At 46.0% G+C, this 14873-nt stretch overlaps 1 protein-coding gene across 4 annotated transcripts in view; it reads left to right on the forward strand.

The window, feature by feature from the left end:
* The window catches only part of NFRKB (nuclear factor related to kappaB binding protein), a 34105-nt gene extending 24800 nt beyond the window's left edge, over positions 1 to 9305 (forward strand). For all 4 annotated transcript variants that reach the window (XM_077839764.1, XM_077839763.1, XM_077839766.1 and 1 more), the window contains 4 exons: positions 491 to 1276; positions 3572 to 3678; positions 5263 to 5398; positions 6256 to 9305. In XM_077839764.1, coding sequence (XP_077695890.1) covers positions 491 to 1276; positions 3572 to 3678; positions 5263 to 5398; positions 6256 to 6381 — 1155 coding nt within the window. In that variant the 3' untranslated portion in view covers positions 6382 to 9305. The remainder of the gene's footprint in view (positions 1 to 490; positions 1277 to 3571; positions 3679 to 5262; positions 5399 to 6255) is intronic.
* Positions 9306 to 14873: the final 5568 nt, after the last annotated feature.

A 14873-nucleotide genomic window follows, 5' to 3' on the forward strand; every position in this document is an offset into this window, starting at 1 on the left:
CGCTGGAAGGTTTTGTTGCCTGTGCAGGTTCAAGCAGTTGAAGGCTTGCTGTATTTGGACCATGTTTTCAAATTCCAGTGTATGCACTTGGTCACACTGCAAGTGTAGATGTGGGGTGTGCGTGTGTGGAACATGCAGACTCCAAATGAACGTTTTTGACCCCTTCGGTAACCAGACGGATAGGCTTGGATGTTTCTTCCTGAGCTTGACTGAAAGGGAACTAGTATCTATTGTCCCTCAATCTCTTGTATGGCATGTGAGGGGAGGAAAGAGGTGCCAGCTAATGAGTCTTCGACACCATTTCCAGCAGCACAGTGCTCTCTAGAACCTTTGTTGGAGAATTGGTTCAGTTCTGATGGGGGAAGAGGTAAAAAGAGCAGCATCTGCTGAGTAATATCTGCCTGTTGGGAAGTTTTGTTTGTGTCTGGCTGCGTCTCGGGCCATTTCCTCACTGGATATAACAGGATTGTACCTCTTTTTGGTTTTCCAGGTGGCTATTACCGGGCAACTTGGCATGAAGACCCAGGCTGGAAGTGGCATCCCACTCACAGCTGCTAACTTCCGGATCCAAGGCAAGGATGTGCTGCGCCTGCCTCCCTCTTCCATCACCACGGATGCCAAGGGCCAGACGGTGCTGCGCATCACCCCAGACATGATGGCCACCCTTGCCAAGTCCCAAGTCACCACAGTCAAATTGACTCAGGACCTCTTCACAGCAGCCGCCGGGAGCAGCACTAGTGGGAAAGGCATCTCTGCAACCTTGCATGTGACGTCCAATCCTGTCCAGGCTGCTGATTCCCCAGCCAAGACTAGCACAGCCGCTTCTGCTTCTCCCAGCCCTGCTGGGACCACGGTGGTTAAAGTGACACCTGACTTAAAGACTGCGGAGTCGACCAGTTCAGCTTTCAGACTGATGCCCGCTCTGGGCATGACTATGGCAGATCAGAAGGGCAAAGCCGTTACGACAGTGGCGTCCACTGAGGCTAAGCCAGCTGCCACCATAAGAATTGTGCAAGGACTGGGGGTTATGCCGCCGAAAGCAGGGCAGACTATTACTGTGGCCACTCACACCAAGCAAGTGCCCTCTTCCTCTTCAGTGAGCATACCTGGCACAGTTCATACCTCAGCTGTTTCTTTGCCAACCATGAGTGCTGCGGTGTCCAAGGCAGTTGCTGTGGCCTCCGGGGCAGCTGGCACTCCAATAACCATAGGAACAGGAGCCACTGCTGTGCGGCAGGTACCAGTGAGCACCACAGTCGTATCCACATCCCAGGCAGTAAGTAGCTCATGCTGTCCCTTGTGGTTGGGGTGAGAGGGGATAGTCTCATTCCGTCTTTCTGCTGAAACCTCCCAGATCCCTCTTAATTAGGGCACTAGCTGAACTTCAAGCATAGAGCATTTAAGGACTAACCAGCTCATAAGAGTTACACAGTGACTGCTAAGAAGCATTGTGCCAGGAAGTGGGATGGCTTCTGGCCACTAGGAGGCAGATTCAGTTAGGTCATTTGCCCCCGCTGCTGGTTCCCAGCCCTCCCCTCAGGCCAGGAGCCTGCACGTTAGAATTGGGTGAGAAGCAGGAAGGCGCCCTCGTTTGTTAAGTGTGTGGGTTATGGAGTAAGATTTAGAGGGGTGGGAAGGGTCTTACCCGTCCCAGTCCCATACCAGTGGTCAGAAGGTTGGCAGAGCTCCTGCGTCAAGGAGAGTGGCGACGGGGAGGGAGATGGGAGCTGAATTTACTTTCCTCCTCCCATTTCAACAAAGAACTGATTTAAAGATAGGGTCTCACAGGTCTACCCTACCTGGGAGCTCAACTGTAGAAAAGTGGATACAAGTTTATAAAGCGTGCCAGTCATCAGTAACCAATGTTGATGGGAAAAGGTACAAAAGGGAGTTAAGAGACTAAGGATGAATCTGCTAAACTAGTTCTAATGATAACCCATCTCTGGCTGCAGTTTATAGTCGCTTTTTTTCCCACCCCACCCTGTCCCAGATAGGCCTCCTTAGTCTGGACAAAATCCAGAGCCAAGGTGGGCTGCAGGGAGAAGACTTGATGCTGATTTTTCCAAACTGTCAGCACATTATTCCAACTTGATTCTCGGCCCCAGCAAAATAGCCTCACCAAGATGGCAAGCAAGGCCCCATGTACTCTGCAAGCTGGATGGAAATTATGTGGCAAGATCCCTGGATTCTGCAGTCCACCAGGGCAGCAGGCTGGAGATGCTGTGTCAGCTTTGGATAAACTGAAAAATTTGAAGTTTTCACTGAAATCAATATGAAAAGGAATAATCCAGTCACTGCAGTTTTCCGTTCTGTTTAATTTAATATTCAATTCAGTATTATTTTATGCTGCCCGACAAAGTTGATTTTTTAATATGCTAAAGAATTTTATATAAAAGTTGCATAACTATTATTGAAGCTGTTGCAGAAGCTGAAGGTTGGGAAGCGGGGTAAGGTAGGGTACGGTTGGGGTTGTAGGCATCAGAGGCAGTATGAGAGGCAGTCAGTGTGACAGTCCTTGTTACCTGGATGTTAAAATGATCAGCAGTGAAATAATAAGTAGATTTGACAATAACATTTCCACCTTTTAAATTCAACATCAATACTTTACTGAGGTGAATGGGGGCAGTTTGGTGCTCTCAGATCCTATTGCTCAGGCTCTCAGCAGACTCCGGCAGACATAACTCCATTGGTGTATTCTTGGTTCATGTTTGGAAAGCTTTCTTTGCAACCAGAAAGGCTAGAAACCATTTTTTGTTGCTAAGCATCAGAGGGGTCGCCGTGTTAGTCTGGATCTGTAAAAGCGGCAGAGTCCTGTGGCACCCTTATAGACTAACAGACCTATTGGAACATGAGCTTTTGTGGGTGAATCCCCACTTTGTCAGATGCATTTTTTGTTGTTGTTTGTTTTTTTAATGGGGGCTTATAGTATAAAAGGTGATTGTGCAGCTAATACCATGGCTGCAGAACCTTGAAATATGCTTGGTCTTGGCTAAAAGCTGCCTTCAAAACGCTGGTGGAGAGGGTCTTCCTTCTCATGTTACGGTAAGTTTTCTCTGTGACAAGTTTGTCCCTACTGCAGTAGTGGCCTAAAATCCTCTATCTTGTCACTTAGCCACACAAGCCTCTTTTGCGCCTAATAAGATTCTCTGGAACATGTACCTCCTGGAATGGCGTCCGCTTTGGAATTTCATGAGGTGCTGCCTGCGTGGAGCTGGGAGTTCAGGAAAAGTTGACGCCAGCCCTTTTTGAGTTGTAATGCCCAAAGATAAGCACCTGAAACAATATCTCCGTAAAGGCAGCTAAATAAGTGGGCTGATGACAACTTTAGGCTCCCAAAAGTTAACCAAACAACCCTTCCCTGAGAAATGCTGCTGTGGAGACACAGGGGTGAGCAAGCTGTTGGGTGGGGAGGGTAGGGTGTATTTTAAAAAGCCAGAAACGAGAGACAGATTTCATTAGCAAAGCTGAGAACTGCTGTCGCTTTCTACCCCAGGACTGCAAGTGGCACCTGTATGTTGCCAGGCTCTTCACTGAACTCCCAATATTGTCTAATATTCTTCCACTTCCCTAGGGTAAACTGCCAGCTCGAATCACGGTGCCGCTGTCAGTGATCAGCCAGCCGGTGAAAGGCAAGAATGTGGTGACAGCCCCCATCATCAAAGGCAACCTCGGGGCCAAGTGAGTCATGTGCAACCTTCCAGTGAGCAGCATCTCCGTTTGTTGGATCTCTCCTTCTCGCATAGAGAGCAGTTGGGTTCATGGAGAGCTAGAAATAGAGGCTGGACGTGCCACAATCACAGGAAATCTGAGGGGATATGCCCATCTTGCATGATCTGATCACGATTCCTGCTCAGTGCTCCAGAGGAAGGCACTTCCAGATAATTCCTCCAAGGCCATGGTGGGCAACCTGCGGGCCACATGTGGCCCAGGCGGGTAATCTGATTGTGGGCCGCAAGACATTTTGTTGACCTTGACCGTCTGCAGGCACCGCCCCGCAAAGCTCTCTGTCCACGGTTCGCCATTCCCAGACAATGGGATCTGCGGAAAGTAGCAGGCTGCAGAGACCTGCTGGCCGCCACTTCCCGCAGCTCCCGTTGGCCAGGAACGGCGAACCGCAGCCACTGGGAGCTGTGTGGGGCCCTGCCTGTGGACGGTCAATGTCAGTAAAATGTCTCGTGGCCTGCAATCAGAATATCCTGATGGGCCACAGGTTGCACACCACAGCTCCAAGGTCTTTGTCCTGGAGGAGAATTTGTTCCCTACTCTGAACTTAGCTATCAGCTCAGCTTTCTCACATGAGCGAGAATCGCCCTGATGAAGTATCTAATCCTATTCATGATTTGAGGCCCAGTCAACATGAGAGAAACTAGGTCACAAGTGTAACTGCATCAACATGCACTGACATTGACCGTCCACAGGCAGGGCCCCACACAGCTCCCAGTGGCTGCGGTTCGCCATTCCTGGCCAACGGGAGCTGCGGGAAGTGGCGGCCAGCAGGTCTCTGCAGCCTGCTACTTTCCGCAGATCCCATTGTCTGGGAATGGCGAACCGTGGACAGAGAGCTTTGCGGGGCGGTGCCTGCAGACGGTCAAGGTCAACAAAATGTCTTGCGGCCCACAATCAGCATGCAAGTAATGGTCCATTTTCATTCCTAGATTCCTTGTCACATTACTCTAGCCAGCACATCCAGGGCAGGAAATTCCACATGCTGATTGCATTCTGCATTATCTAGGAGGGTGTTTCATTACCCACCATCTGGTTAGACTAACCCACGGACAAGAAGCAGGGATGACCCTCAGAGCTGCTGGTGTTGCAGTCAGATGACTAGCATGCCGTTCCTTCTGCCATGCAGCATGGTGAATGTTAGCATAGCTGATTTGTTCTAACCTCTGTCAATATAGTCAAATGACAAACTAAAAACCAGTGCTAAATAAGTCCGGGGCTTTCATCTCTTAGCTGCTGAAGAGCAGTTTAGTCACAGAAACACACATACTTTCTTACAAAATCAGCAGTTACTGCATTTAGCTAAGTACAGGTATGCTACAACAGAACCATATTATCATTTGCATTTCCAGCTACTTTTGAAAATAACCAAAATTTGGTAGTTACTCTTAAATGCCAGGGTGGTCCCACTGTCTCGCTCACAGCTAAGTCGGGAGCTGCATGCAGGGCTATATGGGGAGTCCTAGGTTGTGTCACTGAGGTCCAGTTGATTCAGCCCTCTGCATCACTATTAACTTCACAATTGGTTTCTGTCTTTAGCATCAGTGGACTGGGTCGGAATATCATCCTGACTACCATGCCAGCTGGGACAAAACTGATTGCTGGGAATAAACCAGTGAGCTTCCTGACAGCTCAACAGCTACAACAGCTGCAGCAACAAGGCCAGGCCACGCAGGTAGGAACTATAGGTCTGCCCTTCCGGTCTTCACTGCAGTAACATCTCCATAAAGGTCTTGCCCTTGAAGAGACAAGGTTCCATGGACATTGGTACCCAATCTGCAAATGTATGTCTTTGGTGTTTGCATTGAGCATATTTAGTTCATTGCCCCACTTCTATTTATATAGCATCTGGATTTATGTTTTAAATTTTAACGAAATGGGCTGCTGGATAGTAAGGTTGAAGAGAGAGAACGATATTAATGTCAGGCAGCTTTTCTCCCTCTGTGGTGGCTTAGGGCTAAAAAGATTGTATCTTACAGTTTTGCTCTTCTCTAGCACCTTCCAGCCAGAGATCTGCAGCTTGAACTCCCTCTGTCTCCTAGGGCAAATCACATCAGTCTTTGTGCATCAGTTTCCCATCCATAAATTCAGTATGATAATAGTGATTGGGAAGTTGCAGGGTACTTCAAGAGCCTATGATATGAGGCCTGTAGAAGTCCAAAGTATCCAACAGATCAGATGCCTTTGTTCTGAAAATCTGAAAGCTGCTGAGATTTGGGATTTTATTCAAACTGGTGATGAATCCTTTTTTGCTAGAATCTGTCTCTTACCCCGCCACCCCTCCCTCCTCCACTGCACCGTCCCAGACAGTCACTGGATGCTTTGAACTTGCTGATGACAAACTGTGCAGTCAGTGGCTTTCAGTATTGCTCATATGGGTGACTTTTGGACTAACTTTAATGCTGGCTGAGACTGAATCAGGTGAAGTCTTTGCCCTGAGTTAATGCTGGCCCACTGGGATTGATGCTGTGCATGCAGTGTGATATCCTATTGTGCTCTGGTGTGAATTAAATGCTCTTTCATTTCAAACAGGTGCGAATTCAAACAGTATCGGCCTCCCATCTCCAGCAGGGAACAGTGTCAGGCTCTACCAAAGCAGTCTCTACTGTTGTTGTGACAACAGCACCATCTCCGAAACAGACACAGGATCAACAGTGAACATCAGCTGTGAAAAGGAATCACTTTGCAAGAGCTTCCCTGGCCGCCTTATCCTCCCCCTATCCATCACCAGTCACGGCTTCTTAGGTGCCAACACTGGCCATCCAGAGATTGGACTGGAGCCCCACCTGTGCCAAAAGCAAAACATGGCTTGCCTGGAAGCAGAATTGTGGTATCCACTGGAAACCTCAGTAGAGCAACACAAGACTGTACTTAAGAATCTAAACATCTCAGTTCAGAGTTGTAAAATCCAGCTCTAAGCAGTGACTAATTGGAGATTTTACTATGCGTCTTCATTCGCTTCTCATTCTAATTGCCCCTTTTGCAAATGGCAGTGTCCTTTGCTGTCATTGCATTATGTTCTGGGTTAGCCTCAGGCAGTCAGCCTGCGTTCTTCCTTTACCAGTGAAACTTGCTGCTAGGGGAAGAGGGATTCGGTGACTCTCTGAAGTCATGGACAAGCTTCATTCTTGATCTTGAAGTCCAGCTGTCAGTTCCCTTTATATCCTGTAGAGGTGGCTGTAGTTGGTGGCTGATTTTATTGTTGCGGCTTAACCTGTATGTAATACAAATTCTATATATTTATTTATTTTATAACTTTTTAAGGCCTCTGCTTTCACTTCCCAACTACCACCACCATGTCAGATTTCTGGAGAAACTTTCCCTTTGTTATCCTTGCAAAGGCCAGAGAGAAGAGTCCTGTCCCATAGCATGCCTGATGAAGAAAACCTCTGCTGTAAAATAGCTAATAACTATTGGTGGGAGGAAATCTGCATGTCTGAGAGTCTGGCTGTGAATTAGCTCAGAGCAAGGACGCAGGAAGAAAAGTCTGCCAGGGAATTTCCCTTCTTACATTTCTCAGTGACTGAATCATCAGCCAGAGAAGACGACGGCCTGTTTAAAAGGAAAAGAGAACAAGCCTTCAGTTTTGTCCACGCTGCATTCACTCTGACTCAAGCAGGAGAAGTGTTTTTACTTTTAACCTATGTTGATGCTGGCCTGGCCTTATTTGATTTTTATCTGTCTCCGATTTTTCTTGATATGCAATTTGTTGGGATTGTGCATGTTACAGATCAGGAGATGAACTGACTTCTGCTCCGAACTCTGACATCACTGGAATGCTTTCTCTGAATGAGTCTAGAAGAAGTGTCCGGGTACGAAAAAAAAATAATGCAGAAAGCAGTTTTATTTACAACCCATGCTCCAGAGATCTAACTACCCTCCCACTTAAATCCAACTTGCCATCTCCCTTCAATTCTAGACAGACCATTTCATTTTGGCAAGGAAAGAGTTCTGTCCTACTGTTGTGAAATGCAGTGTGATATCTGATCTGCTAAGGGCTAATAGACACTGTTCGTCTACATTTATAAGGTTTCTTTAACGTTGTTCCTCTTGTTTTTTTAATACACTGTTTTTTGCCTTTGATACCATCATTGAAGTAGTCTATTTAAAAAGGAAAGCCCTGCTATTCACCATCTTCCAATGTTTAGCTGAATTGTTGAGGCTCAATTCTGCTTGAAAGCCTCAGTTGTAGCTAGTCATTGCTGGCTCAGGTACTATTGATCCAGGCAGCATGAGGCTTTTGATCGAATTTAGATTGAGACCTTGTATGTCATGCACTCTTTTTTTTTTAAAAACGATAGCCAACCCACTTTGGGAAAATCAGGTAGAAAAAATATATCAGGAGGCAGATGGCAGCTGCATTTGAGCAGAGCTAGGTACCTAAATGCAGCATTTGAAAATATTCTCTTGAATCATGGTTTTTGTGCAATTAACAAGATCTGGAAAGATAAAGCTGCCTTTCCGTCCCCATCCCCATATCAGTCACTTCCTGCGTCTTTGTCCCTTTTCCTTCAGGATGGAGAACAGGAAATCTTTTGGTTTTGAAGCTGAATTCTTTAACCCGAGTTTAGCTCCGTCAGGTAACCAAAGCTAGTCAAATATAGAGCTCAACTGAGGTGCTATCCACAATACACCTGAATTTTTTATATATAAATCCTATCCCAAATCAGGGTAATCCCCATTTGCAAGTCATATTTAACAGAGTTATGTCTCAGGCCTTGGAGACGTGCAGAATGTCTTTTTTACAGTGTGCAGCCCTGCGGCTGTAGTGTAGCCTGTTACTGGTAATTAGATGTGGTTTGTAACTCTGGAACTCATGGCATTACACAGGGGAAAAAAGCTGTACCCTAGCATCAAACCAGATGCATTATTGTGGTGGGAGATATCCTCTGTTGTGCAGAAGGTGGGGTTTACTCAGGGCCAGCCAGGCTCTATTAAACTCGACCCTCTTGAACCCTTGCCCCCATTATTTTTGATGGTTTTGAGCTTGTTTTCCTTTCACCAGCTGGTGCCACAGATAAGTTATTGATCATCTGTGTTGTGGTAGCACCTAGAACCTACATGTGAAGGATCAGGGCCCTGTTGCTTTGGGCACTGCGTACGCACACAGTGGAAAGATGGCCCCTCCCCCAAAGAGTTTACAGTCAGTTTAAAACTGACTCCTCCACTCAAGATACTTGGGGTATCCATGCAGCATTCATCGGCTCTACCCACCCAGGGAGAGTTTGAAAGCCATTTTCACCAAACCAAGTTCTCCAACAATTTTTTTTGTTTGTTTTTTTCGCCAAACCATTCTAGCAGTTTAGACAAATGTTCTGTTTTCCTCTGCTATTTTTAGGTTTGGCACAATTCACTTTTTAAAAAATAATTTCAATGGATAATTCAACCTTTATCTTTAAGCATTTTTTTTTTATTTTTATCATTTTAAATTTTCATAGTTATGGGAAATCATGGGGGGGATCGGACAATATTTTAATGACCGTAGATGTTGATATTCAAAAGTTTAAAGCTTTATAACCAATAAAACACCAATTGTCAATATGTCAAAATGTACAAAGTAAATATCCTTAAATCAAACTTCAGTACTTTCTCACGCAGCACTTTTCTTTCTTTGCCGATCTGTCTGCTTTGGTTCTTATCAGTGGAACTTTTTTTTTTGTCGTGTGTGTACGTACCATGAAGTTAGATAGACAAGATGGGTGAGTTTTGGACCGACTTCTGTTGATGAGAGAGACAATCTTTCGTGCTTACATAGAACTCTTGTTCAGGTCTGGGAAATGAACTCCGTGTTACAAGGCGGAATAGAATAGATTGCATAGCATGGGTAATTAACTCCTATTTCAAGGGACTATTCAAGGTGAAGTGGCCTGTTAGCATTTTTCCAGTCATAGAAGGGAGGTGGAGGGGCGGGGCAGGAGAGAGAGAGATGGGTTATGGATTGTTGTAATAAGCCATAAATCCAGTGTCTCTGTTCAGTCCATGTTTTTAGTATCGAGCAAAGTTATTAATTTAAGCTCCCAGGCTCATCTTTTGTAGGAGCTGTGCCAGGTTTCCTTTGAGGATGTGGACTGAGAGGTCAAATATAGAGCCATCACTTTGTGAAAAGTGTTCACCCACAGGTGATGTGGTGTTTCTCTCTTCTATCATTCTTCGATGTGAGCTCTTTGAGAGCGTAGTGACAGTCTCGTTTCACCCACATAGTTGTTGGGGCATTTCGTGTACTGGATGAGGTACACCACATGTTGTGATAGGCGCATGTAGAACCCATGGATCTTGAAAGTTGTGTTTTGGGGGGTGTTGATTATCGTAGCAGTGGAGATAAATCTATAGGTTTTGCACCTGTTGTTCTGGCAGGGTCTGGTGCCACTTTGAATTGGTGTGTCCTGGTCTGTGGGGAGCTTGCTTCTGATGATGAGCTTGAAGGGTTGTTTGAAGGCCTGAAGAGGGGATTCAGAAAAGACTTCTTTCAGGATGTGGTCCCCGTCGAAGGTGGATTGTAATTGTTTGATGATTTCCAGTGTGGGGTGCTAGGTGACAACTAGGAGTGTGCGTCAAAGGGGGTTTAATTTCTGTATTGAAGCAGGTTCTCCTGGGGTATTTGGGTACCCTGTTCCATGATACAGTCTACTTCTCTAGTGGAGTGTCCTTGATTGGTGAAGGCATTTTTAAGTGTGTTATGGTACATATCCCAGACTTCCTTGTTGGAGTATATTCTTTAGTAGCTGAGTGCCTGGTTTCCTGGTGTTTTTGGGGTGTTTACTGGATCTGTGAAGGTAGATGTGGTGATCCATAGTTTTCTTGCTTATAGTTGTTTGTGGAGTTCCATTGCTGAAGCTGATTGTGGTTTCCAGGAAGTTGATACTCATGTGGGATTGTGGGTTTATGGTTTGTTCCGACAATCCTTCCACTTAAACCCCTCACCCTATTCTTTTGTTTTGTTTTCTTCCTTTCCTCCCTGTGACTGGAGAGGTGTTAACAGGCCACTTCACCTTGAATGGTCCCTTGAATTATGACGGTCTTTTCCACCTTCTATTTAGCTGCGACACTGAGTACCTTTCCCAGACCTGAGGACGAGTTCTGTGTAGCTCGAAAGCTTGTGTCTCAGCAACAGAAGTTGATCCGAACAAAGCTATTACCTCCCTCACCTTGTCTTGCTACTGTCCTGGACCAGCATGGCTACAACACTGAAAACAGTGAAATTGATATTTACCAACCATCTAATCCTTTCAAGCCTACCCTATTTCCTCCACTGAGGATAAGAGGGGATACCCCTTCCCAGAGAGCTTTTGTAGAAGTCTGATGCTTTACTCTTAGGTTTGCTCTGAAGAAGTCTTTCCTACCAGACAATGTTCCATGTTTTTTCACTGTTTGCTGGAAATGCTGGGGTCATCTATAGCATTTGGTTAAAACTGGACCTTTGTACTTCACTCTAGCTGATGCACTTTTGTTTCTCTGCAGTTAAGAACTTGGGTCTCTAATTCACTTGCACCTTGTCGCAGATACAGTCAGGCTCTCCCTGCTAGCAGCCCAGCAGATCGCTGTGAAGGGAATCCCTGGGCGCCGACTGTGTCTGCTACGCCTTCACGGAAATAGCACCCCTCCGCCCACCTGCTGTAGGCCCCTAGGACCAGTACTGATCTCTGGAATACCCCAGTAGATTAAACGCACCCTCTCTGTGTTCTACCTGACAAGGCGAGCCTTCTGGTTTACCTTTCCAATGGGTCCAGGGGAGTTCTGACACACAACACATACCAACTTTGCACAGTACTCAAACACTGTGTTGCTCTTTAATAGTCTGAGAAATACACAGAGTACAGCTCATATAGAAAGCAACAAATAAGCTGAAAGCAAGCCACTCGCTAGCTCACCTTTGCGTGGTGTCCATCTATGTTAAGGAAAGTAGGCAGGGACCCCTGCTTCATCAGGCTTTGCATGCTGGGTTGCTTCTCCCTCCTCTTTCGCTGGAGGAAAAAGTCCCCCAGAGTAGAGCAGCTCCTGCCCTTTTATAACTTTCAGCCCCCCCTTTGTCAACCCAGCCATATCATGCAGGGCTGTGGAACATCCACACCCCCAGTGCAGACAGTATTAGGTTGATGAAAGAATTCTTCCATCGACCTGGTCCCGCTAGGATTACCTGTCTCTTGGTGTAAGTAGCGTCTACAGTGAAGCACAGTTGCAGTGTACCACTGTAGCGTTTCAAGTGTAGACCAGCCCTCAGGTGATCAGATCCCTGCCAGTGACTTCATTGCCCATGTGACCATCTCCCTGAGTTCAGAGTAAAAAAACTAGTTTGCTCTGGGCAGCAGCCGTCTCCGTATCATTTAGATGGAGGATTGTCAATGTTTAATGACTCTTATCAGGCCTTTGCGTTGGAATTTCAGAACAACAGGAAGGCAACGGCACAACAGAGAAGACAATGACTAGCCCCACATTCGAAATGGAGTTTGCAGCTTGGTAAAGATACAGAGTTCGTAATCTGACAATGGATTCATAAAGTGTACAGGCAAATCCCCCAAATCCTCACACACCTCTAGCTCTAAATGTTATGTGCCATTTAGGGACAAATTCCTCTGAAATTTTTGAAGAAGCGAAGTACAGTGCAATATTAAAATGATTAAATTAGCTTATACCAGCCAAGAAACTGCTCTTGGCCCTTCTTATTACAAAGCCAGTACTAAACTAGTGTTCGGTTGCTAACTCCACCCCCAACCCCCACCAAAAGGGGTAGAACTTTAATATCCCTGCTCCTTATGGGCTCTTTAAATGGCAAGAGTTTTTCATTCTTCCACTGTTGCTGCTGAGCTGTTGGCTGAACATGAGCAGCCCTCCCGGGGTTACTGTTGCTCTGAAGCTCCTTCTGCTAGAATTTGAGGTTTTTGGTCTGAGGTGCAGGAGGTGCATAAACCCTTTGTCTGGAAAAGCTACACATGGAGTTAGAAAGAAGGAATGTATTATACGAGTGCCTTAATACCTCCTCCCTCCACCAATGGGATAGACCCATTTCTCATCAAGAGAGTAACTTTTAGCCACCACCCACAAAGGACTAAGGGCCCTGGTCTCTGTTACAGAATTGGGTTGATGCAAGACAGCTTGCATCGATGTAACTAGGGAGGCAGCTACACTTAAATTTTGCTCCTGCCTGTGTAACTGCCCAGCTCCGCCAATTTAATAACTCCACCTCCGTGAGCGGTGTAAAATCAAGGTTGGTGCAGTTTGGTCGACACAGAGTCTGTGTAGATGCTGCATTGCTTTTGTCGACTGTTACTGGCTTTCAGGAGCCTTCCTGTGATACCCCCCGCTGACAGTACAATCAACACAAGCCCTCCTTGTGAGGAAGCGCACCACCGACACAAGGAGCCAAGTGTAGACATGTACAAGCGATGTAGTTGCTGCTGGGGCTCTATGCCGACGTAAGTTAGGTCAACTTAATTTTGTAGTGTAGACATGACCTTAGTACACTTCCCCTACCCCCCCCACACACACACACACACATCCATAAAATATTAACAGCTGTAAGGAGAAGCAAAGTCTGTCTTTTTTTTTTTTAAACAACTGGTGGGTGGGTGTGTACTTAAAAATAAAAAAATTTAAAAAATGAAGCCAGTCTGTTCTGTAACTGTACAGGGTACCCTGACAGCTAGAAACTCACCCTGGAGATACTGCTAGGGGGGTTCTTAATTAAAATGACTTTCCAGACCATGATTTAAATGTTAGGAGCCACTTTTTCATCTTCAGCATGCTTTACAATAATTCTTACACTGTAGCTGAGGTAGAGAAACCCTTTTTAACTCATTTTTAAAAAGAGGGAAACTGAGGCACGTAGCTGCGACATGGCCAAAGTAGCGGAAAGTGGCAGATCCAGGCTTAGTACTTGTGACTCCAGTTCTGTACCTGGTGCCTATTTTCAATACTTTGACATCTTTCTGTCAAGTATTATTTACATAGCTCTAGAACTGAATGCCAGGCTAACGCCTGCGCTCCTGCCTTAAACACCTTAAAGGCACAAATGATACACTCCAGAGCACCAGGCAGCGTTGTTATGTGGGAAGGGAGAATGTGCTGCTGTTTCTGTTTAATGGAAAGGGTGTCTCTCTTAGCAGGGGGGTGTCTTTATACTTACTAAAAAGAAGCAGAGAGTAGGAATGGAATGATGATGATGAGCAAAATTCTCAAAGTGCTTAAGACGCCCCACTGAAAGTCACTTTACCTAAGTCCCTTTATATTCTGCTGAAAGAGAAGTGAATGACAGCTAGAGTATGTTCATTTGCATTTACAGTAGTGGCTAGAGTATAGCTGGGTGAATAATTCATTTTTCAGTTCACTTGGCTGTTCTGATGGGGGTCGGGGGGGGAGGGAGGGCCTGATTGAAATGAATTTGAAGATGGGAGAAAATGTTGCTGAACTGAAAAAATCTGTTTGGGGGTGAATGAAGCATGTTGTTAACAAATGTTTTTGTGCCTTCTTAAATGACCACGTTCACAAAACAACCAGAAGAGGAAGAGGTGGTGATGCCTTTCCTCCATTTTGTGGATGGCATTAAGCCGGGGGTGGGAAGACGGGGATCTTGTGAATTTGGGTCAGTCGGTATTGCACCTTTTTTTCCAGCAAATAAAGTGTGTGAAATTTTTTGGCCTAGCTGTAATCTAGAGCACTTGACCAACATCATATCCCCTTTGTGCTAGGTGCTGTATATACATAACAAGAGACAGTCCCTGCCCTGGAGAGCTTACAATCTGAATAGACAGTGGTGGAAAGGAAATATTGTTATCCTCATTTTTACAGCTGATTAACCGAGGCACAAGAAAGGTTAAGAGACTTGCCTAGAATCACAGAGCAATGTTTGGGAGGAGCTAGGAATTGAACCCAGATCGCCGGATTCCCTGTCCATTTTTCCGCTCATTAGTTTGTCATGGCGGGGTGGGGGGAGTCAGATACTGTTTGGTTTTTTTCTCCATTGGTCCATGACGTTTCTGGGAGGCCTCAGGATAGGAGCCCTCCTGCAGGGTGAGTGTGGGATGGGCTCACTCTCCAACCTTCCCCAGGGTCTCCCAGCCTTCAAGGGTTGACCCAATCCTCCCCCAAGGGCCTTCCATCCCCAAGGGGCAAGACCCAACACCACCACTCTGACATGCCCCCCTGGTACCTTTAAC

Source organism: Eretmochelys imbricata, chromosome 22, assembly GCF_965152235.1.
Source record: "Eretmochelys imbricata isolate rEreImb1 chromosome 22, rEreImb1.hap1, whole genome shotgun sequence".
NCBI classification, from domain to species: Eukaryota; Metazoa; Chordata; order Testudines; family Cheloniidae; genus Eretmochelys; species Eretmochelys imbricata.